Raw genomic sequence first — 27104 nt, forward strand, 5'->3', positions numbered from 1 at the left:
CAGAAAAACTGAATTTGGTCCTACAGTTTAGATGGTTTTATTGGCATTTAACAAGGTACATATTATTTTACAGWGATGATCACAGTCTGGAAAGGTAAGGAGACACAAAACTGAGTGGCACTATTGCAAACAGATATAAGCTCCTTCTCTGTTTATGCTACAGGATGCAGCATACTGTTGCCAAGTTAGGATGTTTTCCTGGATAAATGAATTATTTCATGCTTTGAGAAGCTGAAAACATGCATAATGCACTTGATGCTCTATTGCTTTGGTTGTGGAATGGGTCTTTAGTTTATGCAAAGATGTTGCACTCACTTTTTGAAATGTGCTGTATACTTGGACTCACTGCKGTAGGTCTTTGTTACAACCTAATATTTGCTCCCCGATAATGCTGTGCAGACCACAAACAAGTGCAACTTTTACTYGTCTCATTTCAAAATGAGCCTTCTGATAGAAATATGTATTTTAATAGACTTTAATGCATTAATAGATAATTCAACTTTGCTCTTGTGTAGTAAAATTAGGTCCCTGAGGAAAATGTTTGCAGTGTAACATCTGTGGCATTAAATCGTTATAACACTATTCCAATAATAAGATTGGTAATTCACTGGCATACAGATCAGAGACAGTCGCATTTCAGGCAAAATTCATGTTCTATTATGCAACTATTACGTTTTGAGCAGATTCACATCTAGATATATTTATACAGTGCTCAGTGTTTACTGTTTATACAGCCGTAGCATATAGCATAATATATCCTATCTGATTAATACGMAATGCGTCTGAGGCAGACAATACTAGAATACAGAGACTGGGAAAGGATAATGTGGACATAAGGTATACAGACAGTTTATTTTACACAAAGACTTTAAAAAAAAGAAAAGAATGAAGAGAGAAGATGATGAGAGATCAGGGGCACAGAAGCCAGTAAAGATGAACTATGTACAGYGTGGATAAGACTGGAGTGGATAATGCCTAACTGAAGTATTTATTAGCAAAATCCAAAAAGTGACGTCACAGAGCAACATTGACAACAAGGTTAGGGATTGGATGGAGTGTTAGGTAGRTGTAGGGGTGAGAGCAGGGGAGGGAAGCAATGTATGATATGTGCATGTGTGCAAACTTCTACCAGTATCACAATAAAAGCATGACTGTGCAAGCGCCTGCTGTCGGCATTTGGTGTTGGGGGCAGGGCCGGGTTTGGTTGGTGTCACTGGGGTTTAACAGGGATGAGAGCACTTTAAGCTGCCGTTTAGCCACTGCCCAGCATCTTTGTAGCACGCTGGTTGGCCTCATCAATCCTGGTCTTGTTGGAATCAGCCTGAAAGAGAAAAGCAGCAGTTCTTACAGACCTCAGGATGTTTAGGTTAGACAGAAGTATATACAGAGGTATGTGGAAGGGTTATTTCAGTGAAGGTATTATAAATCGGAATGTAAACASATCAGATATTCACAGGGCAGCATGTAAATCAGATTTGGTCCATTAGTGTGTTAGAGTCAGAGTAAATCTGCTTGAAATCAGTACATAACCTTATGTTCAGCCTGTAATCCATGATAAACATAATTTAAATCTATGTATTAGCTAAATTGTACCTTGTAGAATTTATTTTTTTTTCTTTATTTTACTGATATTTGTTGGTGCAAGAATAATTTTTAATGCTTTTACCTGTGACAGTGATATATAATTGTTGAAAAAAAATTCTATTTTGTCAGCTTATTTTCTAAGAATAGCAATGTTCTTTTCTTTTGTAATACTTTTACATGGAAACTGATCTGTTTAAACCAGTTAATTTATAACAAAAAATAATAATAAAGCAGTAACAGGTTAAAATGTATCTGATTATTTCAAGTAACCAGATGCCTRATTATTTTAAATAATCAGGTATCATGTGAGGATGTGTCCCTGGTTATAGGGATGYATCCTCCCTATAGTAYTGATATGAATGAATGCAGTACCTTCTCCATGATCCTTTCAATCTGGCGGTTCTGCGTGTCGATCTCCTGGCCCATGTCTAAGGCCATGTGACGCAGGTTGCCAATGATCCCGCCCACCTGTTCCAGGTTTTCATCCATCTCATTCTCCCGGGCGTCGTCTGTTACCCTGAAGAACACAAATTATTGTGGCTTATTGGTTTGGACCTAAAACACGAGATACAAGCTGCTAAAAGAAATGTTAAACAAACTTTGTTGAAATTTAAAGGGGGCAGTATTATGCATTTTTCAGGTTCTTAGTGCCATTTTATGGCATTTATGATAATTGAAGGTAACAATATTACCATCAGTTATTATAAAGATGCTGTATTGAATATGACTTCAAAGAAAATTAGCTTCAYAATTTGATGTCTTGAAATTGGCCACKGTTTCTTTAAGAAAATTCTGCTCTTTCTCTGTTTTATCACAACATCGTTCTTCTCTATTAACCCTTTAATAACATTTTTACCCGTGTTTCACTGAAAAGCAGCTTGAATAATGAATTCAGCAGATGTGCAGTTCCATCAGGTGTTTCCTAGTTGCTGCTGCTGATAGTCTGAAGGAACTCAGTGGGATGCTCTGTAGTACAAAGACTCATTTGTACTACAGATGAGTATATAACCTCCTTTGAGGCTCCTCCGCAGAGGAGCCTCAAAGGCAGCGCTCAGTCCCCCAAACATTTTACACAGCTGAATGGTTGTCAAGGGAACATGTACTAAAGAATCAAAGCAACACTCCAGGTATGTTTTTGATGAGAGGATAACATTATGATATAAGGCTAAAAAAAGTCGAGTTTACATAATACTGCCTCTTTAAGTTTTTGCAGTGCGTCCTGCAACTTTCTTTTGATGTACTTACAAAAWTACAGGATACCTGGTACATTGTGAAGAAGAAAGTAACTCCAAGAGACAAAATTATTAACCAGCATAAAAAAGCAAATTCATGTATGTTAAGTATCTACATTTATAAATAAACAGCAACACATGTTCAAATCTGTATATCTTGAGTATTGATGAATCTGGAAACAAGACGCCTAAACACACACACATTTACAGAATGTACGTATACCTGCGGATGAAGCCCCCACTGATGGCCATCTGTTCGCGTTCATCTACAACTCGAGCCCCTGGCTGGCTGTTCACCACTCCGTCCTGGTTTGCTCCCCAGGCCTGGCCCCCGCCCTTAATCCTACCACAGACACATTTCAGTCAGGGCCACTGGAGGCTTCACAAAGCTGTAAATGTTGATGAACGTGTGTGGTAAGCGTCTGTATGTTAACTGGTTAGTAAAAGTGATTGTGCACATCTTTGTAGGTCCACATGTGTTGCTCGTTCACTGAAGTGTGAAATGTTAATGTGCATGCATGTTTTCCTCTATCAAAACATATATGTGCATATATGTTTAGAATGTAAAATGGCATGAAGCTAATCATTCTAACAGAAGCAGCATGACAAGCACATATGATACACAGTCGTTACATGCATTTGCAGAATGTTGGTGAATAATTGATCCAACATGCAGATCAATTGAACGTAAAAAGCTGAAGTGCTGCTTACATTCAGAAAGAATTTCAAACACAAAAAACAATTAGCACAGAGAAGACGACAACACACACACACACACACACACACAAACATGAAGACCTGTAGAGTGGACATGCAGAGACTTGGTACACAGTGGGAACAGGATCAGACACATGCTGTAGCTATCAAAGAAAGCTGAGCTGTTAGGTCCATGTGGCAAAAATCCCCACAAAAAGAAAGAAAAATTACATAACATTATCATTCTGATTGGAAGACCAGCAGTGATTAGCCCTTCATTTCATTTGGATGGATAGAGCTATATGATGATGCATCACATGCAGTCAAATAAGCAAGTTCAGTTCTTCTTGCTTGTTTTTTTTTTCATTAATTAAACACCTGTTAGATGCAGGTCTTCGCTGACAGCAACACTTTCATCAAATTGTCGACATTGGTAAGTATATTTATTTCGATTTGTATTTGATGACACAAGTTTACTCATAAAGCATAGTAAGAGTATTGCACATTGAAGTAGAATTAATAATGCAAATGAGCAAAATCTGGAATCATTTTGATMATTTCCAAATTATTCCAGATCACCAGACAGTACCAAAGTGCACAGATTGTGTGAAATATGGATCAACAAGTATTAGTACATACACCACCTTGGCTGTGGTTTTAAGCAAATTTCTGGTTTAATCTCCTCTTGGAGGGTGTCAGTAAGKKCCTACCAGATAATCAGTACACAGGAGTCTTMTCCATTATTGTGGAGCCCATAACAATGACATTTACTTTTTGTTTGTTGTTGTTTTTATWTWTTTTTATTAACTGTAACCTATAATTACCAACATGTTGCCTTGTTTGTAATAAATCATTRTAAAATGTCACCTTTTGAATTCAGTTACTGAAAAAAAAATCTTTTCACTGGTATTCTGAATTATCAAGCAGTYTTTGTTAGTGTTGGTATATCACACCTATCAGGTGATCCAGTTGGACTGTTAACAAGAAAAGAAAATGACGTCCCATGCTGTTTGACTCAATGCTTTCAATTCATATGTTTTAAATGAAACATGAGAGTCTACAACCACAGGGTTACATAGCCAGTGGGTAATGGAAGAAAGGGACCAAAGAGCTATAGAATATACAAGATCTTAAACCAAAACAGTAACATATGGAAGCTGAATCAAAAGACATGAATCCTGAAAACAAATCAAAAATTATGTGCCAGCTGTTGACAAAAACTACAACTCCTTTATTCTGATCCCTATTGTGCTAATTGGGAAGATCAGTTATTGACTGCCAGGATCCAGTCCAGCCCAGTTTTGGAGAAAAGGATGATCTGTTGTCAAAATATCAACTGTGGGATTAAATGTCAAAAATTTAAATTAAAAACATTTTGTTTATACACATCAGAAAACAACAAGAAAAGAAACACATTGAACCATTAGTCCAGTGCACTGGAGAATGTGTTTTTTTGTACTGTCAAAGCACCAAACAATACATTTAATTTCTARGTCTGCATTTCAATTACGTCCAAGATCTCAAGATAGTGCCACATAGCTSAAAAGGAGATAACTTGCTGAAAACTACAAATAGCAAGTAGTAACTAATTATATGTAACGTTTCTGAAATAGTAGGCACAAGACGTTACAAGAAGAAACTAGAGAAATTTGGTCAAATGGAGACACCCAATAAAAAAAATATTAAAGAAAACTCATCAAACATTGTAAAAAAGCTGCTAGGTTTCTCTTATTTCCTTCTTTTTAGGTCACTTGTGTTTTCTATAGCTCTGAGACAGAACATTAAATAGAGTACACGCATTGGTACACATGTGTAAAGCGCACAGACATGACTCAATGGCCATAGTTTGGCTGTTGTGGGCCAGATGTAAGGGACTCATTTGAGCTTTCAAACTACAGSTTTARCTTGAACATTTTAAGTTCAGATAACRTGTTAACTTAACTCTTGTGGAATATTAAAATGTAAGAAAGTMTTGAGGAAGGAGACTGAGGCGTCATGTACTCAAAGTTTGCARTCAAGTTTGAATCAATGTTAGAGTACGGTTACTTAAATTTAACAGATCACCTTAGGTTAAAGGTTCAGTGTGTACAACGTAATGTTATCTTGTTTGCCCAAGTTGGACACTTAAATAAAGTGAGTCCCCATCATTGAATAATTTTCTATCGTCTTTAAACAGAGTGATTTATTTCAATTGACTTATTAGGATTTTGTCTTCATAMCTCTGGCCCTTCAACATGGACAATAAAACAGATTTTGATCATTTTCACAGTGCATACACTACCAAAGTCCTGCAGGAGGACTGCATCTCCATAAATCTGGTCAAAAGAGAGAGCATGAAGTGATGTAATATCTTATGCTCAACAGCTATGCTGACTTTAGACTTGAGAAAATACAGTGCTTCAAAACCTTGTCTTATCCAGCAGCCATTGTACAACGCATACAGCAGTAAAACCAGGCTGTGGTTGCTAGGCAATGGTGCTCTAATTGTTAAGTCTATTGTGGCTTAACAAGTGGAAGGTTTTTGAAGCTGCTCATTTTCCAGACACTAAAAAAACTTTAATTTACTGCCAAAAATGACTGGGCTGTTTTTAGAACCAGCTTTTGAGCCCCTAAWGGAAGAACRACCACATGCAAAAATGTGAATTTTGCATAATTGGTCCCCTTTTAAAAAAACTATTATAAGACTATAACACTTATTCTCATAATTACATGACTTTATGTTAAAAATTGTAATGAATAGTTCGCATGAAATTTCTGGCACCACAAATTTCAATGCGCTTCACACTGGAGCTTTAATCACGATCATATAAAAGCATAAATTAGATTAGCGATCTTTTGATTTTTAAATRGACACCAGAATTATTATACTCAACGGATTTAGTTGAATTGTTGCTTGGTTAAGCATACACATGATGACGAGGCATCATGCTACTGGGTGGGTGTAGGAGTGAAGGATGGACTTAAAAGCTGGGTTGATGCTGTGGTCGAGATCCTCGTTGATGCTGCTACCTGCTGGAAGGGAATCTTTCATCCATTGTGGAATGAAGGGCTTTTGATGGCAACCGTCACGGAGACTGGAGGGCAAATACAGCACCAAAAGAACCCTTATGCACATGCAAGTAGTGCATGCTGTATGCATGCAGTAATCATTTGGTGATCTTAGGTTTAATTCAGACATGCACACGTGCTTGTGCATGCGGTGCTTGTGCCTGTTCAGACAGTGTGTCGTTGTGGCTTCAGGCCTGATTGCTCACAACACATATTACCATGCTCTACACACCAGAAGCAGGCAGATGGATAGAAAGGCAGGTAGGCACTGAAACACATGCATTCGGGCGACACAGCCAGCACCTACTTGTTACAGGGACATGAACATAGACCACAGAACTGTCCTAGATTGTTCAAATTCTTTTCTGCATCCATCATGTCCTTATTGATTTGGTCCATCCCCTCCTCGATGCGCTCCAGTTGTTCTGATTAGCAACACATTGTCATTTATCCCATCACAAGAACGAAAGCACGTAAGAAGAGAAGAGAGGTGGAAAAAAACGGAAAAGGGAAGTAGAAGGGGGGAGGGAGGACAAAGGAGAAGAGACAAAAAAAAAGACATAGACTGTGACAAGAGAGACATCAGACATCACCATCACCACCACCACCACCAGCACTGGACAGGCAAGAGCTCAAGGCTCCTGGCCGGTACCTACTTTTTAACACATGGGCATATCAGACCACAGCACTGTCCTATATCTTTTAAATCTTTCTCGGCCTCCTTCAGGTCTGCGTTCACCTTGTTCATGCCCTCCTCCACACGATCAAGTTGTTCTGGTGAGGACAAAGGCATGAGAGCAGTGAAATTAAGCTGACTGGTTTGTGTTTAGTTGGCGCTCTACGCTACAGGGCAAGAGGCTAAATGCAGATGGCAAAGCAGGCAGCAAGGACTGAGAGAACCTCATATTTACGCTTGTGCAGTGGATTGAAACCAGACGAACTCCAGCAGTATCGTCTTTCACTTCCCATGCAACTTTGTCTCTTGGATTGTTTGTGATTGCATCAGCTTCTGTTTTCCATCCTACCTCCATTCCGAAGGACATTTTGATTTTCTCAGAGTATTTCATCTGAGTGACAGCAGCTGAGTGCCTCATCCAGAGCTGCATCCGAACATAAAGACGGTTATTCTGCCACTTCCTCTGCTTCACTGCTACTGCTCATCAAACATAGCTCAAGTAGAAGACAAGAGAGGGAGAGATGAGGAGGAATTTATGACCGACCCAATGAAGTAAACCTTTACAGYTGAAGAGTGTGAAATAAGACCTCAGGAAGATAAAAAAAAAAGAGTATTTAACTGAGCCAGAGCAAAATGTAACAAGTAGCTTCTTATATAAGCCATGTATTCATACCACTTGAACTTCCACCACAGCTGCAACCTTAACTGTATTTTATTTGTCTTTTATGYGACAGGCCACCATAATGYAGTGCTTTATTGTGGGGTGGAAGATAAATTATAAGGTTTTCAACATTTCTCACAAATAAAAATCTGAGGAGGGTGACTTGCGCATGCATACATCCTCTTTTAATCTTTCACCCTTATATGAAAGTACAGTGGAGTCACTTAACTAGCAAATCAAATATYGTCTACCTGTGTATAATTTAGTCTCAGCAAAGATACAGCTGATCTGTGAAGGTCTCGTAGGGTTTTGTTTGAACAYATTAGTGAAAACATCTTCATGATGACGAGGGAGAACACAACGGCTGTCAGTGATAAAGTTGTGGAGAAGCTTAAAGCAGATTCGGGTTATTAAACAGCATCCCAAGCTTTGAACATCTCAAGGAGCACTGCTTGACCTGTCACTCAAAACTATTAAAAGCATGGCACAAGTGCAAACTTGACTTCTCACCACCTACACTGACAAGCCTAGCAAGGAGGGTATTAATTAGAGAGTCATTTAAGAGACCAGTTACTCTGGAGTAGCTGAAGACAGCCACCGCTCTTAACTAATGCACAMAAATCAGGCACAACCTTATTATAAAATTGAAACCCACACGAACAATATAGGTATAAATAGACACTTATAAGACTACATACAGTCATCATTTTATCACTACACTGTCGTACACTGTTAAGAATAGCTACGTCATCAGTAATATCTAATTGCAGTACAGTGAAGGTGCAAGTATGAGTTTTGCACTTCACAAAGGGACTTAATGGAGCAGTGGAGATAATAAAGAAAAGGTTGAAAAAAAATCAGGAAGAATCTCCCCTCTGCAGTTTGCTGCAAGTTATTTATTGGACACAGCAAACATGTAGAACAAGGTGCTCAACTACACTACATTCAAAAGGCAATGAATGAAATGAAGCTAAGGGTGCACTCCAGACTCCACCCTGAACAWACTAAATCCACAGTGAAACATGGTGGTGGCTGTATCATTCTCTGCAGATGCTTTCTGCAACAGGGACAGAGAAGATGGGCACAATTGATAGATGGAGCTAAATACTGTACAGAAAACCTGTTAGAGGCTCCAAAAGACTGATCTCCTACAGAACGATGATTGTAAAAAGGTTCACGAGTCATGAGTACTTTTGCAATAAATTGTATGCATGTACCAGTATCAAGAACAACAACATCACTTTCTGAAAATGAATAAATAAAACCCGTCAATCAGTCAAAACAAACACTTCCTCAGCTGTTTACTCTCTACTCTCAGATATGATCTCGTTTTTTAGAGTCTATTATAATTACCATCAAGTATAGGAGACCATTYGGTCCTCAACAAAAACGAGGTTTGGGTATTGATTATGCCTCATGTAATACAGGAAAATATATATAACTAGTTACCACCCACCTCCAAATAAAGAGAACAAAAATGCATATTWTTCTCATTCTCACTATAGACAGCAAATATAAACATTTAATAAAAGCAATGGGTTGTCTTGTAATTAGTAAGACGATATTATACATTTCATAAAAGCAGCTGTTTGTATTGGGCATCATTGCAGTTTGAGAGAACACGGAAAATTTGGAGTTACAGGACGATCTCTAAGCCAGAACCATAATCCATCAGCTGTCAGTCTTGTTGAAATGTAGGGCGTCGTGCATGTACGAGCCAAGCACAGAGGGGCTCATTAACATCTGTGACACCTCCACCACAGGTAATAGATGACTGGAAGGAGTGACATATTTCCTCCTATGTGTGAGCTTCATGYGTGCATACAGCCTTGTGTGTAAAGGGCAAAGGGATTAGTCACACCCCTGTTTAAAGCCAAGCAAGGCTGTATTAATGATGACATGCCTGGCAAGCTTTTACAAGCTTTTTTTCATGCAACAGGAAGTAAATAATGGGTCAAATCAGACAGGACCTCTAACAGCCTCTGTCAAAGAATAGTCACACCATTACTGCAGACACAGTCACATAAAGATAAACATAAAACAAAAAAACGAACCAACAAAGGGGAGAAGAGCAGAGGTCCAAGAAAGAAAACAAACACTGAAAACAGCATGAAGTGGAAGATAGATTGAGAGGGAGATAGGGATSAGGTATAGGGGACATTAGCTTGGAGGCGGAGGAAATTAAGTCTGAGAATTGATTGGTGTCCTGTGATAACAGCGGTTAGCTGCGCACTGTGGCAGCAGTTCCTCAGAGAGGCAGGAAAACATGAGAGAGGAGGATAACAGGCTATCCGTTGTTTTGACAGGCCAATTAGGTTGCTCTGTCAGGGACACAGCMAAAAAACAAACACCCTGCAAACATACATGTCTTTCGTATATATCGGTATGACTTTTAGTGAGAAATGTGCTCTTCCTATTYAAGTCTTTAAACATCCCTATGCTCATTTCAAAGTTAGGTCATTTTCTTGGTGTTAGTCACAACTTTTCTGTAATGGAAACCTCTATCCTTTGTTGTCTAACGCAAAGGTTTTAGAATAAAACCGGACTTTGCATTGTTTGGTAGTAACTTTCTGTAAAAACAGCCACAGCTAACAGTAGCATTATTCTTCACATAGCCAAAACAATAATATTTCATTCCTGACAAAAAATATTTTACTTTTGAGATGCATCAAGAAAGCACAAAATCTCCTTTTCTTTGAGAATTTGTTCAACATTCATCCCATAGCATTACCCTCTGACTGACTGTCCATGTGTCCTTTAAGCCTGAATTGCAGGGAGTTGTGGTTGAAACATACATCATCAGTTTTTCTGACAAACTATCCACAGTGGATCACTTTGCTCTCTTCAGCAAATGGATAGATTACTTTGCTTTCTATCCTTTGCTGAGCATACATTTTAACCTATTCCTAATATTTTAGCACGAAGAAGTGAAATTGTTTTATTATTGAAAAGTGATCCTGATTATCAATTAAACAGGCTGGTCCATCTGTGCTCATTGTAAGTGGATGACTGCACAAATGGCACGTCGCATTCAGAAATGAATAGATTTTTACACATTCACTCATTTGTGCAATGTTTGGATGTTAAAACAGCTGACAGAACTTTGGTCTGATACTTCTTATCAATTGTTAATATTAAATAGACAAATTTATAGGATATAATCTTCAGTCAGTTAAGATCTGTGTAATGGAAGACGAGATTTACTGGCTAATATTTCCTGAAATGGGTCAAGTTCCCAAAAACTGATCCTCCACATTATATGGTTGTAATATAGACTTGCTATAAACCTGAGAGGTTTCAAATGTGACATATGTAAAAAAAAAAAAAAAAATCTTAGATTTTACAAATCTAGCTCTCTGGGTTAAAAATGACTCTAAATGCATCGGCTGTGGTCATTGATTTTTACTCAACATTTACAGTATTTTGTCTGATTGAATGCAGGATGAARCAAAGCAGAGAACTAGCTCCACAACAATATAGAGTATAATCTTGTTAGCCGTATTAGTGCAGACTCTGGTGAATGTTAGTGTTCCAGACATTGACTGAATAAGACATAAAATAATTCAAATGTGTCTCATATTCTAGCGTTTCGATGGTCCTACAGGCAGCAAGAGCGAATCAGGAGCAGGGAAGGCTGGATCAAAAATAGCGGCGTTCAGCAAACTCTCCTTTTGAACTTACCTCCCTGCTCGTCCAACATGACCAGAGTCCTGATGCCGGCATCTTTACTCTGACAGATGGGTAGACAGAGAAATGAAGAGGGGGTATCAAGGAAAAGAGACAGAGGGAAAAAAGAGGAATAAAAGTGAAAGATGAGTACAGGCAAACCAAGCAGAATGGAGCTGAAATGTCAGGACAGCAAAATCTACTCACATTACGATTTGAAATCACATTTAAAAAGCTGATCCTGCAGAAACACCTTGACTGAAAACACGTCCTGACATTGCACCTTTTCTAAAAAATGGTGAGAACTATCTTATGTTTAGACTAAAGCTGATTAAAATTTATGTTGAAATATATGTTCCTTTACTCATGATTTGTATTGTCACACAAATGCAAATAGCTTCTTGTGATTTTAGGGATGTTTGGTTATTATTTTTTTCAATGTGAACATTTAATATTGCATTGTATTTTATTGTTTGTTTTATGAAAAGTCTTTCCAATAAACAGGTCTTATGAAAAATTGGAACTTGTTTATGTAACACTTTTAATCATGGAAACAACAGAAGGACAAAAAGATCAAATGTGGAGTTTCTCAAGGCTTTGTTCTTGGATCCCTGGTATTATAATACCAATAAGCTTCACCAAAGTCAGATAATAGTGATTAAAAAATGTAACAAACTTATATATTTTTGTGTCTTTTTCATTACCAGTTAATAGAGTGTGGGTTTACAATAGACACAGACTTACTGTGATCTTAAAAACATTGCAGGTATAAMATGTTTTGTGTGAGCTTATTTTCAAAATGATTGTAAAATAGTTTAACTATGTCTCCATAAATAAATTTTAAATGCAACATGCTGCTCCCAGAGTTCTTGGCAACACCAGGAAAATAGATCACATCCCACTAGTCCTTAGATGACTGATCTAAACCCCTATTTGTCAAAAGATGAACCTTAAAAGGTCTGAATTGTTTTTCTGATTTGTTTTTTCAGCTTCAATTTTTCTTTTTCTGCTTTGATGTAATTCTTGTTTCTAATCTAACTGTCCTTATGCATCTTTCTATAAAGCACTTTCATTTACAGAGTCATCTGTACTGAAACAATAAACTTACCCTGCCTTTGCCAAGTGTGTCCTTCAATTTTGAGCTAAGCTAAGTCCACTTCCAAGTTTTGAACATTGGTAATCTGACAACTGAAGCACTGTTTTTGTATTTCAACTTCGCTTGTTTAAAATGTGCAACATTTTAACCAAAACCTTTGGTTAAAATAAAAGCTGCTTGGACATTAAAAATAGGAAACACATCGCACAAATGTATTCCTGCATTTTCTCGCACAGATTCCTGGGAAGAACTTTGTCATCGAAAGGTAAATGTTTTGTCTGTTTCATTCCCAGAGAGTCAAATGCACCGCTGTTGTAGTAGAACATTCTGGTATGACTTAGAAAGCTGGCACAATCTGAAATATAATAACACATGTACTCGCAACATGTGCGTGTGTTGTTGTTTCTCTCAGCAGGAGCTTCATTATCTAATATCACACTTCAATGAGGATACAATAACTATGCTAAACACCGTGTGCATGTGACTAAACAACAGTTTTGCACTCTCCAGGGTTCTGTTTCACAACAGATATTAAAGTCCAGAGGCCATTCTGTTCATGCATGAGTTAATTTTGATCAAAGTGTGCAGTGACCTTCTTAGAACAGTTATAGATGTCACACAGGCACAGACGTGTCTCGTATATTTATGTCACACAAACTGACTGAAACAAATCCCTGCCTTAGATTGGAATGAGTGAAATAAATGCTGGTTGTGGTGACAGATTTTTATTTTGGGAAGACTGAAAATGTAATTTAAAAAAAAAAAATAGAAATGGTTTGTTGAGTGCATTGTGATCAAATTAACGCTTGTGGGTGTTCAGCTCTGCTAAAATGTGCAGGTCAATAATTTTAGATGAGAGAGCTGCTTGTTTACCCAGAGGGAATCATGGGAAATCACAGACAGGTTGAGATTTCAAAACTACAGGACAGGATATCAGACTATGCCAGCTGGCATAATGTGAGGTGACTTCACTCTTCCATGTACAGCCAGCAAAACGCACACACATGCTCACACKTATACGCAGTCAGGTTTTTCACACCTTACAGTGAATCACCTGGTCTTGTTAAGCAGTCTTCCCAAAATAATCATCTAAGAATATGCACGTGAAAGGTGCTTTTCATGACTATAGTAGAAATATATTTTTCCTTTGCTTCTCATAGCGATGCTTGGTCTTGGTCTCCATATTTTWTTTTTTTAAATCAAATAAACTGATCTATTTTCCTGATAACAGGGCACAAAACCAAAGTCCCTTTGTTCACATAAAGCGGATGCATTCATCTATTATACACAGATGTCCACTCTGTGTAACAGACAATAATATTGCTTATTTTGTTCTACTGCAATTCTTTCTGGGACACATACATCCTTAAATGAAAGTGGCTCCACAAAAGCTCCACAGCACCCCTCTGCTATTTTCACATTAAAAGCTGTCTAAGGTGTTTATCAGGCTCATCACAGCCAATTCATCCAGTCAGTTTAATGGGTGTCTGTGGAAGATTAGATCAATCCAAAGATGGCAGAAACCACAACTTATATAAAGATCCTTTGGGATTTATTGTGGTTTCTGTCGTCTTTGAATTAAAAATAGATTCTTGTACCGAACACTCCTAAACATTAGTTAATATATATATATATTTTTTTTTTTTTTTGTGGACTATGCAATTTAGAGATTTCAAATTGGCATGTTGGTTTTTGGACCACACTAAGAAGCCAGACTTCGAACTCCCTGGCTCAGACTCAAACCCAAGACATTTTTTTTTTCTGAAAGACAACGATACTAACTGTAGCACTAACAAATGTTGCATCTTAAGCAATTCCTCAGTAAACATCCTAGATATTAGGACTGCAAATGAGAAGAGATAAGATGACCTGTCTTGTCTTAAGGTTGCCAAAAAGAAGTTCACAACTATTGTCTGGAGTCTTTTTGCCACTCACTAAGTCACTCTATGAGCATAATCTGTAATGTAATTGTGAGATTAAAGAAATTACATCACATCTATAACTCTAGTGGTCAGAGTTGTTTTGATCACAAAAGAGGAGTGACTCCTTACCTGTGATCTAAGGCATGGTAAATTTGGGGTAAGTCTCTAACTCCTCAGCCTAATCCCATTGCAGATGGCTAGATGTTGGTTCAAACGGTTGCATCCAAAATGGTGAAGAGGCAAGGTGACCAGCACCTTGCTTGAAATGTCTTTATCCTCAAAACAAGACTCAAACTGTTCTAGCAAATGGCACAGGCAATGCAACCAGGAAAATACAGCARAACAAAGGAGGCACAGAGCATCCATCCACTTAAATAATTTCATTCTGACCCAGCTGGGGTCAAGAGCTTGGTCAGAGGAGGGGATGTGATGTAATAATTATAGATAGCTGTGTGTTGGTTATCTTCACAGAAGCCCGGCAACTTAAAACACCTCCACTGATACACGCTTGTAAGTTTTGAACATAAAAATAACAAATATGTGGGCCCTAAACACCAGTACTCGGCTGTTAGACTCATCTTTTTTTTATAGATGTCACACAGGCACAGACGTGTCTCGTATATTTATGTCACACAAACTGACTGAAACAAATCCCTGCCTTAGATTGGAATGAGTGAAATAAATGCTGGTTGTGGTGACAGATTTTTATTTTGGGAAGACTGAAAATGTAATTTTAAAAAATTACATTTTTTTATCCACCAACCTAGGTAGAATTTTTTTCTTTGGAAAGTTTTACAATAAGTGTTTCAGAGGCCGTGGAAGCTTSATATTCTTAGGTACTTTTCTGTATCTTTCTCAGCATCTTTCATCCTCCTCTCATTTCATTTCCAGCCTGTTTGCTGAGTGCCTCGGTCTCGTTCTCCTTATTAATATCCATCCTACGCCCGTTTCTTTACATTTCATCCATTTTCTTTCTTTATTTTATTTTTTTTCATTTATGGTCACTTCAGTCCTCTGGTAAAGATAACAGTTTTCTTAAACACTTTATAGGATTTTTTAAATTAAATAAAAAGCTCAGCACATTTTGACACTTTTTTAGGAAACACTTTTTAAATTTATTTTTTCAAACCAGACTTCTGACATTGCATGACTATTGGATTAGCATAAATGTCAAGAGAGACCCATTTGCTTAATACACTGAAGTATATAAACTGGAGAGTATTTTTGCATATAAACCTATATTGATCATTGTATTTTATGTTAACATGTGTATTATATTATCTAACAGCTTAGAAAACATCCTGTAAACAATCAGTCTCAACTTCTAAGACCTCACCACCATCAAAACAACCTCCGGTTTCTCCTTTCCACTCAGGAAGCCATCTTGGTTCAAAGGTTACAAAATCTGCTTTCCAGCACTTGTGGCGCTCACAAACAAGTTAATCTTCTCATGACAGAGAGAGTGCTGAGCTCTGAGCAGAAACCCAGAGATGAATGCGATCCATTAACTTTATCTAGCAAGTTAAACCTTAAAGTTTGAAGGATTGGAAAAGACTTAGCAAGCTGGTTGCTGTTCCTCAGCAGGACTCCATGAAACCACAGCATATTTTTTAAACATATTTTATTTAGGAACAGTTTGGATTAAAACCAAACCTGGCCARGCCTAAGCAAACAGATTTGAGATGAGAAACAGAACAAGTGTGTGTTCACTGCTCTGATCGGTTATTCAATTAGCCTAAGCTTCACTGTAAGCCCTCTGCGCAGCGGTCACAGTGTACGAGGAAGTGCTTAAGGGTATCCCAGAGTACCATGGATGTGGGAAAGCCATCAGCTGAATCACTTTGTGACAGATGTATAAAATACCGAATGCTGTAAACTCAAAATGTTCACCGCTGTTTATATCAGCACTTAGAAACAGACCAATCTCAGGGCATTTTAGATATGATTGGARCAACTAAGTGGCATTCTCCTGGCATTGACATTAAAAGTCAGATATTCATCCAGTCAATCTTATCTGTGGAGATGAAAACAATTCAGGTCAGCTGCAGACCTTACTCCAACCCGTTTTGTCTCATTAAAATATATCAGCTTGCCCAGAGGCTGGAGTCAGATTATCTGAAGAAGCCTCAGAAACAAGAAGTCCAACATGTAAGACTGAATGATTATAGAAAGAAAATAGGAGGAGATATTTAATTGTAAGCTTTATCAGAAGAAGAATGATATAATTTACCAGGATGTGTTTGAAACTGTATATTGTATAGTCATCTTGGGTTTCACAAAAAAAGCATGTCAATCTATCAAACTGTTAATTAAAAGTTGTCCATCAAACTAGGAGACAGACTTATTGATAAAGAAAACTTTCTTCGCAATAATACAATCTATTAGCATTTCTTTATTTTGGTTCTGACATAAGCAAAGCCTTAATCCTAACACAAAACTAACCTTGGCAACTAGAACTGCTTTAACGTTCGTGCTATTGCTAGCTTTGCCTTTTTTATTACATCATCTTCTTCCTCTTAAAGCGAGATGAGCTGGATCAAGTAGTTTGTTTAAATTTTTTCCCTGCGAAGAAGTGATTAATCTCTTTATCTTAAATTGCAAATATTCGCACATTTTTAGATGCACACAAAAAACATCAGGTTCAAAGTGAAATTTGTRAAATTATTGTGTAGTTGCAGACTACAAATAAAGATTTGAGGTCGAATATACGACCTTGCTACACTTGCAAAGGACAGAAATGAAAATGTCACAACTGATCATCACGTGGTTTTGTAAATGCTAACAAAAGGCATGTGATTGAGTGATCGGACTCACCTCCTCGACCAGAGCCAGCATACGCCGAGTGCTCTCCAGGGACTGTAAATAGAGAAAACAAATCAGCTGAGAGTGCACAAAAAGCAGATACTGTGCACAATCTGCAATGCATGTCACAGGGACATCTCAATGACTTTCTGTAGAAAACAAATTCTCTAGGAGTCATTGGTAATAAACTGGAGAACAGAAAACAAATGATGCGGACAGATATCCTGTAATGTAATTAACACAGGTTATTTCCTGTCCTTACACTCATTAATTGTGAGATTTCTGCCTTTTGTTTACTAATCCTTAAAAACCTTCTCCAAAGTCATTCATTTCTTAAAGGGATTCCTAAGCCCTGCTCCCTCTTTTCGTTCAAAATTTCTCTTGTCTAGTTTTTCTTCTTCTGCCTCTCTAACTTTTTAAACTCCATCCATGGCCGCCTTTTGGCCCCTGCATTATCTCCTCATGAATTTTTAATGAGGCCGTTTGAGCCATCCTATTATTCTGATGCACTGAATTATCTGTTCTTCCTGAGCTCCACTCAGCTCATTAAAGAGGCCAAAGTTCCCCCTAATCCCACCTACAACGATTTACAGTCGAGAAGAAAAGAGACTTTCAGAACCWACTGCTGAAACAAGAAACTGTTGAAGGTACTGTGTCTGAACGTCTGGGAGCTTTGGCAGTACATTTGTGTGTCCTTACAAGAACAGGTCATTTTGAAATGTCAAATTATAATTGGCATGTCACAAAGCAATGCTCTTTTCAGTGCAGACCATATTTAGCCTCACATTCTGTGTTCTGTCTGTCCCCTGTGCTATTCTTCCACGCTGTTACATTGTTCATGCTGATTTATTTGTTTTCTGTAGCTGCCAGAAACTACAGCACATGTTGTTAGGTATGTTACTCTAAAATTAGGAAAAATACAATTGTGTGTCCTTAAATAACTTGGCTTATGTGTTTTGAAAATGTACCTCATCAGCGATCTGGTCTGCACGTGTCTGCAGGTCGGCCAGCTCATTGCGCATGTCCGCTTCATCTGCCATGACGACTGGTGAACTTCACTTCAATTAAAAGACACTGGAGAGAGAGAGAAAGAGAGAGAGAGAGAGAGAGAGAGAGAGAGAGAGAGAGAGACAGTGAGAGAGAGAGAAAAGGAGAAATGTTACTATTGTCTTGGTCACTGCTAAGCAGGAGGGGAAGACATTTTGCTTTGTATTGCTCTGCTTTCATTCAGATTACTATTATTTATGTTTCTTTAAAGGGCTTTGAAATACTATTGGCTTGTTTTGTTAGTAGTTAATTTCTTAGGTTTGGATATTTATAGAATGAGATTTTTGCTCTTCATTTAGCTTCATCCATTTTTCACTGAACATCTTATCTGTCGCTATTGAACAAAAGCATCCCCATAGCATGACTCTTCTACCACCATGTTACGTCTAGGGGACAGTCATCAATGCATGGTAATGTCACAACATTTACACTGCGGAGCTGAATTATAATTATTCAGACACAGGGATGGTTTGTAGCATTCATAGATATTTGTTAAGTACTTAAACATGTGACCTGAACTGCACAGACAGCTTATTTGTCTTTCTTTCATTAATGGGTTTCTTCTTGCCATTCTTTGTGGAGAGCATAACTGATATTCTTCCCGTCGACAGATGCTCCCACTGTGTTTCTCAACAGTTCTAGCTCTACTTTCAGTAGGTGTCCATGTAGGTTTACAAGTGGACACACATTTAACAATGAATTACTGTTTAGGTTTCGAACAAATCAGGAGTCAACCTAAAACTTTAATTATTAAGGAAATATTAAAATCTGCTCCACTTATTCTATAAAGAAATTCTAATTAAGCATGTTAATCTAACAGTGCCGATAAATACAAATAAGCCTGAACTACAAGCATGCTCCAATTCAACTTACAAACACTGATGATAGTCTAAGAAATAAAAACAACAAATGGGATTACAAAGTCAAGATGCAAATAATATATATATATATATATATATATATATAGTTGCATTTGTAGCTATAGTTGCATTTGTAAACTTTACTCTGGCTTTTTATATTGCATTGAGAGTAATGACTCCTTCGTTGAGTGATGTGATCTTTTAGCCAAAGTTGGTACAGGACTCACAGGAAATGACTCTCCAGTCATTACCAGTTTAGTTTAGTCCAAAGAGATAAATGTGGGACAGCTYCTATTTTTCCGCYAATATTCTAGCATTGAGCAAACAGAGATAAATTTGGTAATCGTGACCAATATAATGCAGGAAACATTTAGTCGTATTTAATATCAAACAAGGCAGGTAAAAAAATTAACTGAGTATAGATATGTGGTATTAACTGCATGTTAGTACATAAAATGAACACAATTGTCGAGGCATTGAATACAGACTGAAGAGTATCAAAACGAACAAGAAGAAATGTCAAGAGGATTGACTGCTAAGCGGAAACATGAGTCTATTTTTACTGTAGTCATGTGCATACCCATGCACAGATTCATTGGTGGTGCACGCCATGAAAAATGGATGTGCTTGTTACTCTCTAGTTTGAAGGAGGGACATGGAGTTCAAAATGGAGGCAACAAAGGCTGAGGGGAGAAAAAAGAACCAAACTCTATTCCAGTCTGCCTCAAACTCTGCATCTGTCTYACTCAATAATTAAGACTTCAACAAGACAAATAATGTGATCTGCTCCAATCAGAGCTCATTTGGGAGTATAATGCATTTTAGTTTCAATAGCTGAACTCATACTAGAGAATTTCTGTTCCTGTGTCACTTGATTTAAATTTAACCACCCAGCAGCTTGCAGCTCGGGACTCATTAAAGCTTTATGTGATCTAATCTACTTCATGATAGAGTGTATAAAAGGGACTAAGAGTCGGCTGCTTTCCAGAGTCTGTCAGGGAATGTGTTGAGGTTTTTTTTTTTTTTTTTTTTTTAAGGCAGACTTGGCAAAATTTAAAAAGGGAACCATTTTGTGATGCAATATGCCATTGGTATAAAATTATTTAAACAAATTTTAGGGAGACAAACAGAGAAAGCAGCTTGTCAACTGTGATAGTTTGCAGGTTTTTGAGACCTGGGCGTTAGTTTCCGGTTCATCGCCAGAGTTTATCCGTCAGTCAGTAGATCTCTGAGGTGAGCAGACAAGGTCAGTTAGTCACAGCTGGATGTTTGATAAACTATCTCCTTGCTCCGTCTCACCTTCTGTCCTTATTAGAGTAATTCCTCCTTCCCCGCGGAGTCGTCACACCAGTTAATAATTGAACATGTGACGGGGAAGAAAGATGGAGGGGGGAGTTTGGAAAAAAAAAAAGCCCACCTAAAGTGCTCCTCTCCTACATTCGTGTTCCATCTCTTCATAGATAGATACAAGTCAGTTTTTTTCTGCAAAGGCTGGCAAGRAAAACACTGAAATATTTATGTTGGCATTTTACCTTCTAGTTATTTGACTGCTTATGAAATTCTAACAACGAGTTTGTATATTAGCAGCACTGAAGGTAACCACAAGCTGAGCAGGAGAGAGCCACAAATGAGCAAATTAAGGCACTATTTTAATATCTGAGGCTCTATTTTAATATCTGAGGCTCTTTCTATCTATGAATGCTATGCAGCAACTTGGTCAGGGAAAAACTGAATCAAATGGATTAATGACACACAAGGAAGCAGGTGAGTAATAAGGAGCAGGATTTACAGGTGGTTGATTAACAGCTCATCTGACAAACTGTTGCCTGTTTGGCAGGATCAGATGCATTTTATTACACCACAAATTAACTTGCAGTTATGAGACGAAGAGCATCACTCTAGTACACGTGTCTAATTATAGTGATTTAGTAGAGAATTGTATATTCCATACCAAGTAAACAACCAGCAGAGTTGCAGACAAGCTTAAAGTGCYGGATGACATTATTGGAAAGTAATTCATAAGACAACTAAATTTTCAAAAGTAAAATAAACTACAAGCAGTAAAATGTGCAACAACAAACGTGAAGTGCTTAGTAATCCTACTCATGCGAATKTATGTCTGTTTCTATATAATCTAWTTGCAAAATGTTTTCTTACTGTGAAAATGTTGTATTTATAAATGGGAATTTAACAAGTAGAATAAATTACATGTAGAAGAACTRGCTAATGTACTRATGTTAATGTTCATAAGGGAATATTGCACATTCCTCCTACTACCATGTTTAATGGTTATTATGTATTAACTAAGTATTGATTAATTTAATGAGCTCAAACAAAATAAGTGTAATTTTCCAGGTGGTGTTAATCCAACCATTGTATTTTTACAATTGTCTGAAGTTTTGACTTGAATTCAAGAACTTTTATGAATGCTATAATTTATTCATGCTACTTATGCAAATAATAAGACTATGATTAATTTAATTCTGCATATGCTGCTTCTTATGTTTGTCTAATTCCCGGACGTTTCCAAACGGTAAGGTAGTCTTTTAAGTTCTTGTGTTGCCCTGCTTTTAAAGCTCTAAGAATATGTATCTATAAATATATTTTATCTTTGATATTTTCCTATATTTCTGCCAATTTATGATAGCAGGCATACAATGTATGAAATGAAAATAAATAATACAAAAAATATTGTGTAGGTATGAAACCAGAGAAGCTATGACAAACATTGAGCAATATCATTTTGCAATTATAYAATAATGAAACTCTTCATTACCACATTATGCTGTGATGGTAATGGAATTAGCTTATTGGACTGTAGATGTAAAGGTTTCCCATTGTAACACTATTTTCCTTTGCATTGCTACACTTGTAGCAGTAAAACCACATTAGGCAGAATATTACAGTAACAAGTCCAAACATTTATCAKAGGAAGGTAACTAAGTGGTAGTAAACAATGATTTACTGGTAATTTTGCTGACTCATTTCACTGTATTCACGCAAAACAAGTCAAATCTGGTGAAACATACACTGGTGTTTCAGGTCCAGCTTCATCTAAACCAAGTTGTTAGTYRTCTCTTTTTGCCCATGCTCTCTCAGATACTCAGTCTCCTGATGCTCCTCACTGTGTGCATCCTCCCACTGATCTGCTGTTATTGATCCAATGCTGATTGATTTTCTCTTAGCTGTTACACCGCTTCCTGTCAACTCACACACCCTCAGCACAGGTTCTTCTCATTTCCAGTCAGATTTCAATTCTCATTCTCAGTTAGATTCTTCAGTTTATTTAAACCAAAATAAGGATATTTCTTCCCTTTTACAAGTTTGCACAAATTAGCATTATAAACTTTTAGTTGATTAAAATCCTCCTTTAGTCCTGAAASGGCTTGTGCCGTTCATAATGATTCGCTTTAAGACTGTAGTTTGCAGCAATCCTAGTTAGTAGCAGTTTTTTTATTGTTGTAGACACCATATGTTCATTTTGACATCTAAAAATGTGAAGAGAATCCAAAACAATAAACAAAGTAAAAAGAATAATACATTACCAACGTACATTTATTTAAAACACTATCTAAAGATCTTTAAAATACAGTACAGAAAGTATAAAATGACTATTCAGCACAGAATAARGAGCTACAAACAAAATAGCAATCCARTGGCGAGATAATGTTTTAACTCCTGASAAAGCTGGTAAGAAGATAGATTAGAGAATGGCAGCAAAAGGATAAGGTTTTCATATTTTCAAGTATTTCTGATTAAGCTTATTCAAATTTSAATTTCAGACTCACAGTGTTATTTTCTTTTGCCATCCCTTTGACATCATTTTTTGAATCTTAAAGTCCCTTCCTCTTTAACATGCTACACAGGCTTCACATCCAAACATGCATCTGCAGTAAAAGCTGACGTACAGCAGGGTCCGAGTGTCCCCATCCCCCACCTGGGCCCTGCTAGCCATCACTTGTCTTGAATGACAGCTGCTGGAAGGACTGTACTGCCAGGCTCAGCCCATGGAGAGATTAAAGTCAGCATGGAAAGAGGATTTAGTCTCCACTGTTTTCTCTTCCCTCCCTCTCTCTCTTTCTCTCTCTCTCCTGACTTTATCTCCTGCCTTCTTGTCTCTTCATCTGCTTTCCATGCCGTTTCGGTCTATAAGTATGTCGCCTGCATTACTGTATATTATGAAAGGCTTGAGTTGAAATGTTTTCTATTAACTTAGTCTGTTTCTTCATCACTATCTGACAAATATGAACAGAAGTGAGTCCACTTGTGGCTGAACGCAGCTGGTGTTGGCTTGTTCTTGGAAACTGGGCCAGATATGGAGCAGGGATGAGCAACAAACCCAAGCACAACAGCAGATAGAGTCAAAGAGACACTAGAGACACTAAAAGGGCAACAATGAATTATTGATTGAAATATTAATAGCATTAATCCTAAAAGCTGTATAACTAAAAAACTTTTAACTGGTTTGGCAGCAGTCTTCAGAACAAAAGTATAAGCCCTCAGTAAAAAAAAAAAAAAAAGGACAATTGATAGAGGAGAGAAGCGAGCCAAGTAGCCAAAAGAACGATTCTATCATAGTTTTATTTCAGATTAAAGTCTCATCTACAGTTCCAAATTTAGTCTGCTGTTTTGTTGTCTCTCCCTGGGAATTTGGGTAAAAAGAGTTCATTTTCACATGCATTATTATTTACACCTGTCTTTATTAGTCAGTCTGACTCTGCCAGGCAACTACTTTGTTACTTCCAGCTAGTTATGCACAGAATCTGTAAGAAGACTCTTCAAAGCAAAGCAAAGGTTGGATAGATTGAGTCTGCCAACCTGGTTGACCAGCATGTAAACAGACAAAGCAAACAATTACCTTTAAATAGGTGTGTTGAAGGGTACATTGAAATGGCCTAGAGCGTGATAAAACCTCAACTAWGTWCTAAATTCAAGGTTTTATTTATTTTAAACTCCATTTTATTGCCTACAAAAAAGGTGCAATAAAAATAGATTTTTTTACTGAAATGCATCACCGTCTGAAACCAGATTGTTTCAAATCTTTTTCCATAAAGCAATTAGGGTTACTACAGTTAGTTGACATAATGAAATGCATAAATTATAGTCATTTTTGTACGTAAATAGTGTTATCTGATGCATGTTATTATTATTATTAAATTTTTTACATTTCTGAAACTTACTCTTTACTCAATGTCACATGCTGTTTTCTTTTAATTATGTAAAGCACTTTGAAATGCCTTGCTGCTGAAATGTGCTATATAAATAAAACTTGATTGATTGATTGATTGATTGATTGATTTAAGAAAAGTTACAACTGTCTAACTTCACATCGCTGTCTGCAGCCTGCAGCCGGGTGTGAAGCAAACATCAGTCGTGTCCGGCTCCTTCTGCACAGTTAAGAGTCAGTGTTTGGCTGAAAACAACCAGGCCCTTGTTAACTGGGATCATGGGAACTCTATCTCAAACATAAACCGTTCAGAGTGTTTCCACACGTCAACATAACTAGAGAAAAAAAAATGCTGACTGTGAATTCTTTTCTTTGTAAACCCTCCGAAAATGCATTTTCAAGCTATATTTATCCTCATTGATCTACAGAGTAGCTGCAACTGCAGCTGACACTACCTGCAGCTCGGCAGGGACGCAGATCTGGAAGGAAGAAAGGAGCCATGTTAATTATCCCTAGCTGAAGCAGAATGTAATTCTGTCATGGAAAACTGACTCGCCTCTGCAATGAAAAGGCTGCTATCAATCAGGAAGCGTGTTCATCCCAGATAAACAGTGTTTGTGAAGGAAATGGGACATCAGGACAGTGTGGCTGCTCTGAATCTCACAGTCACGGAAACCAGGTCAGGTTTTCAGTTGTTTGGCTGCATGTTTCTCATGGGTTTACACAGGCGCTAACCTAAATCTGGTGACTTTTAGGGAAGCTGCTTCATGCTTGTCTGTTTCTACAGATCTTTTCCAGGTGCAGAGGGAAATGAGTCGGAAAGCACAGCGCGAGTTGAAATTAGTATTGCTTTTTCTGGTACTGCTTTCTTAGTCTAACTGCATGTAAATGTATTTCTGGCACAATTGCATGGCACAGAGTGAACTAACGCAACTGGCTTTCTGAAAAAGGGAAACCTTCAACTTTGCTGTGACATTGTGGAAGAGAAATAAAAGCAGTGAATAGGACATAAATGTAGTATTTAAGSTTTGAGAARCAACYGTGTTATTTATTTGAACAATCTTTGGTCTGCTGTACACACAGCACGCCAATTACCTCATAAKTTATGCAAAAGAAAATGTACAGTAACGAATTAAAACTGACAACCTGTGAATGTAAAATTGAATAGACAGCTTTTCCTAACTTCTCCTCTGTGTTCCCTTAAGTGAAAGTCACATTGTCCACAGACKCACCATGTCAGGCTATTAATAACAAGGGTTCTGTGAAGGGTAATGCCTCTGCACAAAGACACTGGGTGGGACCAGCAACTTAACTCAACACGGGAGTCTTTTRGTTTATTATTCTTTGGGTAAAACTSAGCCAACATTAACAGTGATTTGTTTATTCCAAATTGTTCTGATGGTGTATGTATGATGGTTTGTACTKAATTGTTAAAGAAATATGCTGATATAATGATTATGCAATGTAAAAATAGAAAAGTGACATCCATGACATGGAAACATTTGATTGGTTTTATCACAAACAANTTATGCAAAAGAAAATGTACAGTAACGAATTAAAACTGACAACCTGTGAATGTAAAATTGAATAGACAGCTTTTCCTAACTTCTCCTCTGTGTTCCCTTAAGTGAAAGTCACATTGTCCACAGACKCACCATGTCAGGCTATTAATAACAAGGGTTCTGTGAAGGGTAATGCCTCTGCACAAAGACACTGGGTGGGACCAGCAACTTAACTCAACACGGGAGTCTTTTRGTTTATTATTCTTTGGGTAAAACTSAGCCAACATTAACAGTGATTTGTTTATTCCAAATTGTTCTGATGGTGTATGTATGATGGTTTGTACTKAATTGTTAAAGAAATATGCTGATATAATGATTATGCAATGTAAAAATAGAAAAGTGACATCCATGACATGGAAACATTTGATTGGTTTTATCACAAACAAYGCTTGAGATTTCTTGTACTTCGTCTCCTAAATTAAAAGCTCCTCTTTACTTTTAAGCACTAATTTAGGTTTCTCCTGATTAACAGCAAAAAACCGTATGGTTATAATGTAAAAAAAATTGAAAATGTTCATGGGGTGTGAAGAATTTTCATCAGATAAACCAACATCAACATTTTACAGTTTCACCATTTCCCAGATTTTTATGTTAGATAATCAGCAGTAAATCACTTTGAGTACTAAAAACWCTTAAATACCTTTGTGAGAAACAACTAGTGATGATCCCAATCTCTTTGAGAAAATTTCAACCACATGTATCTGATATTTCTATGAAATGCTTATTTTATAGCAACTTTGATCTTTAAAAAAAATTATAAAAAATAAACATGTTGTTCCTTTTACCATCATAATATATTTTCAAAATTGCCACTGGTAGGTTACACAATCAATCCTACTTCAAACTGATTGCATTGTCCAAACCAAATAAACACACACAGATTTAACWGATCCAGTTCACAGAATATAACTCAATAACTGTCTCTATTCACATACACAYTTCACATACTTCACTTACTCTTTGTTACAACACCAACATGTTCAAYACTATAAAAATATATGTTTTAATCCAAGCATCAGAGAGGTTAGAGAGGCTTACATGCCTCATATACACATGTAAAATCCTTAAGCACACACACACACACA

The 27104-nt window shown here is 37.2% G+C and overlaps 1 protein-coding gene across 2 annotated transcripts in view; it reads right to left on the reverse strand.

Moving 5' to 3' along the window:
- Positions 1–13: 13 nt before the first annotated feature.
- The window catches only part of LOC103462608 (synaptosomal-associated protein 25-A-like), a 34476-nt gene continuing 7385 nt past the window's right edge, over positions 14–27104 (reverse strand). The window contains exons 2-8 of one of the 2 annotated variants that reach the window (XM_008405500.2): positions 18352–18457; positions 17396–17437; positions 11579–11627; positions 6868–6985; positions 3040–3159; positions 1957–2101; positions 14–1321 (exon numbers count right to left, since the gene is read on the reverse strand). In XM_008405500.2, the coding sequence (XP_008403722.1) occupies positions 1253–1321; positions 1957–2101; positions 3040–3159; positions 6868–6985; positions 11579–11627; positions 17396–17437; positions 18352–18423 (615 nt within the window). In that variant the 5' untranslated portion in view covers positions 18424–18457 and the 3' untranslated portion in view covers positions 14–1252. Of the gene's footprint in view, positions 1322–1956; positions 2102–3039; positions 3160–6867; positions 6986–7216; positions 7335–11578; positions 11628–17395; positions 17438–18351; positions 18458–27104 lie in introns of both variants that reach the window. The other variant, XM_008405501.2, reaches the window with a different exon arrangement.

The sequence above is a fragment of the Poecilia reticulata genome, linkage group LG3 (genome assembly GCF_000633615.1).
Source record: "Poecilia reticulata strain Guanapo linkage group LG3, Guppy_female_1.0+MT, whole genome shotgun sequence".
In the NCBI taxonomy this organism is placed as follows: domain Eukaryota; kingdom Metazoa; phylum Chordata; class Actinopteri; order Cyprinodontiformes; family Poeciliidae; genus Poecilia; species Poecilia reticulata.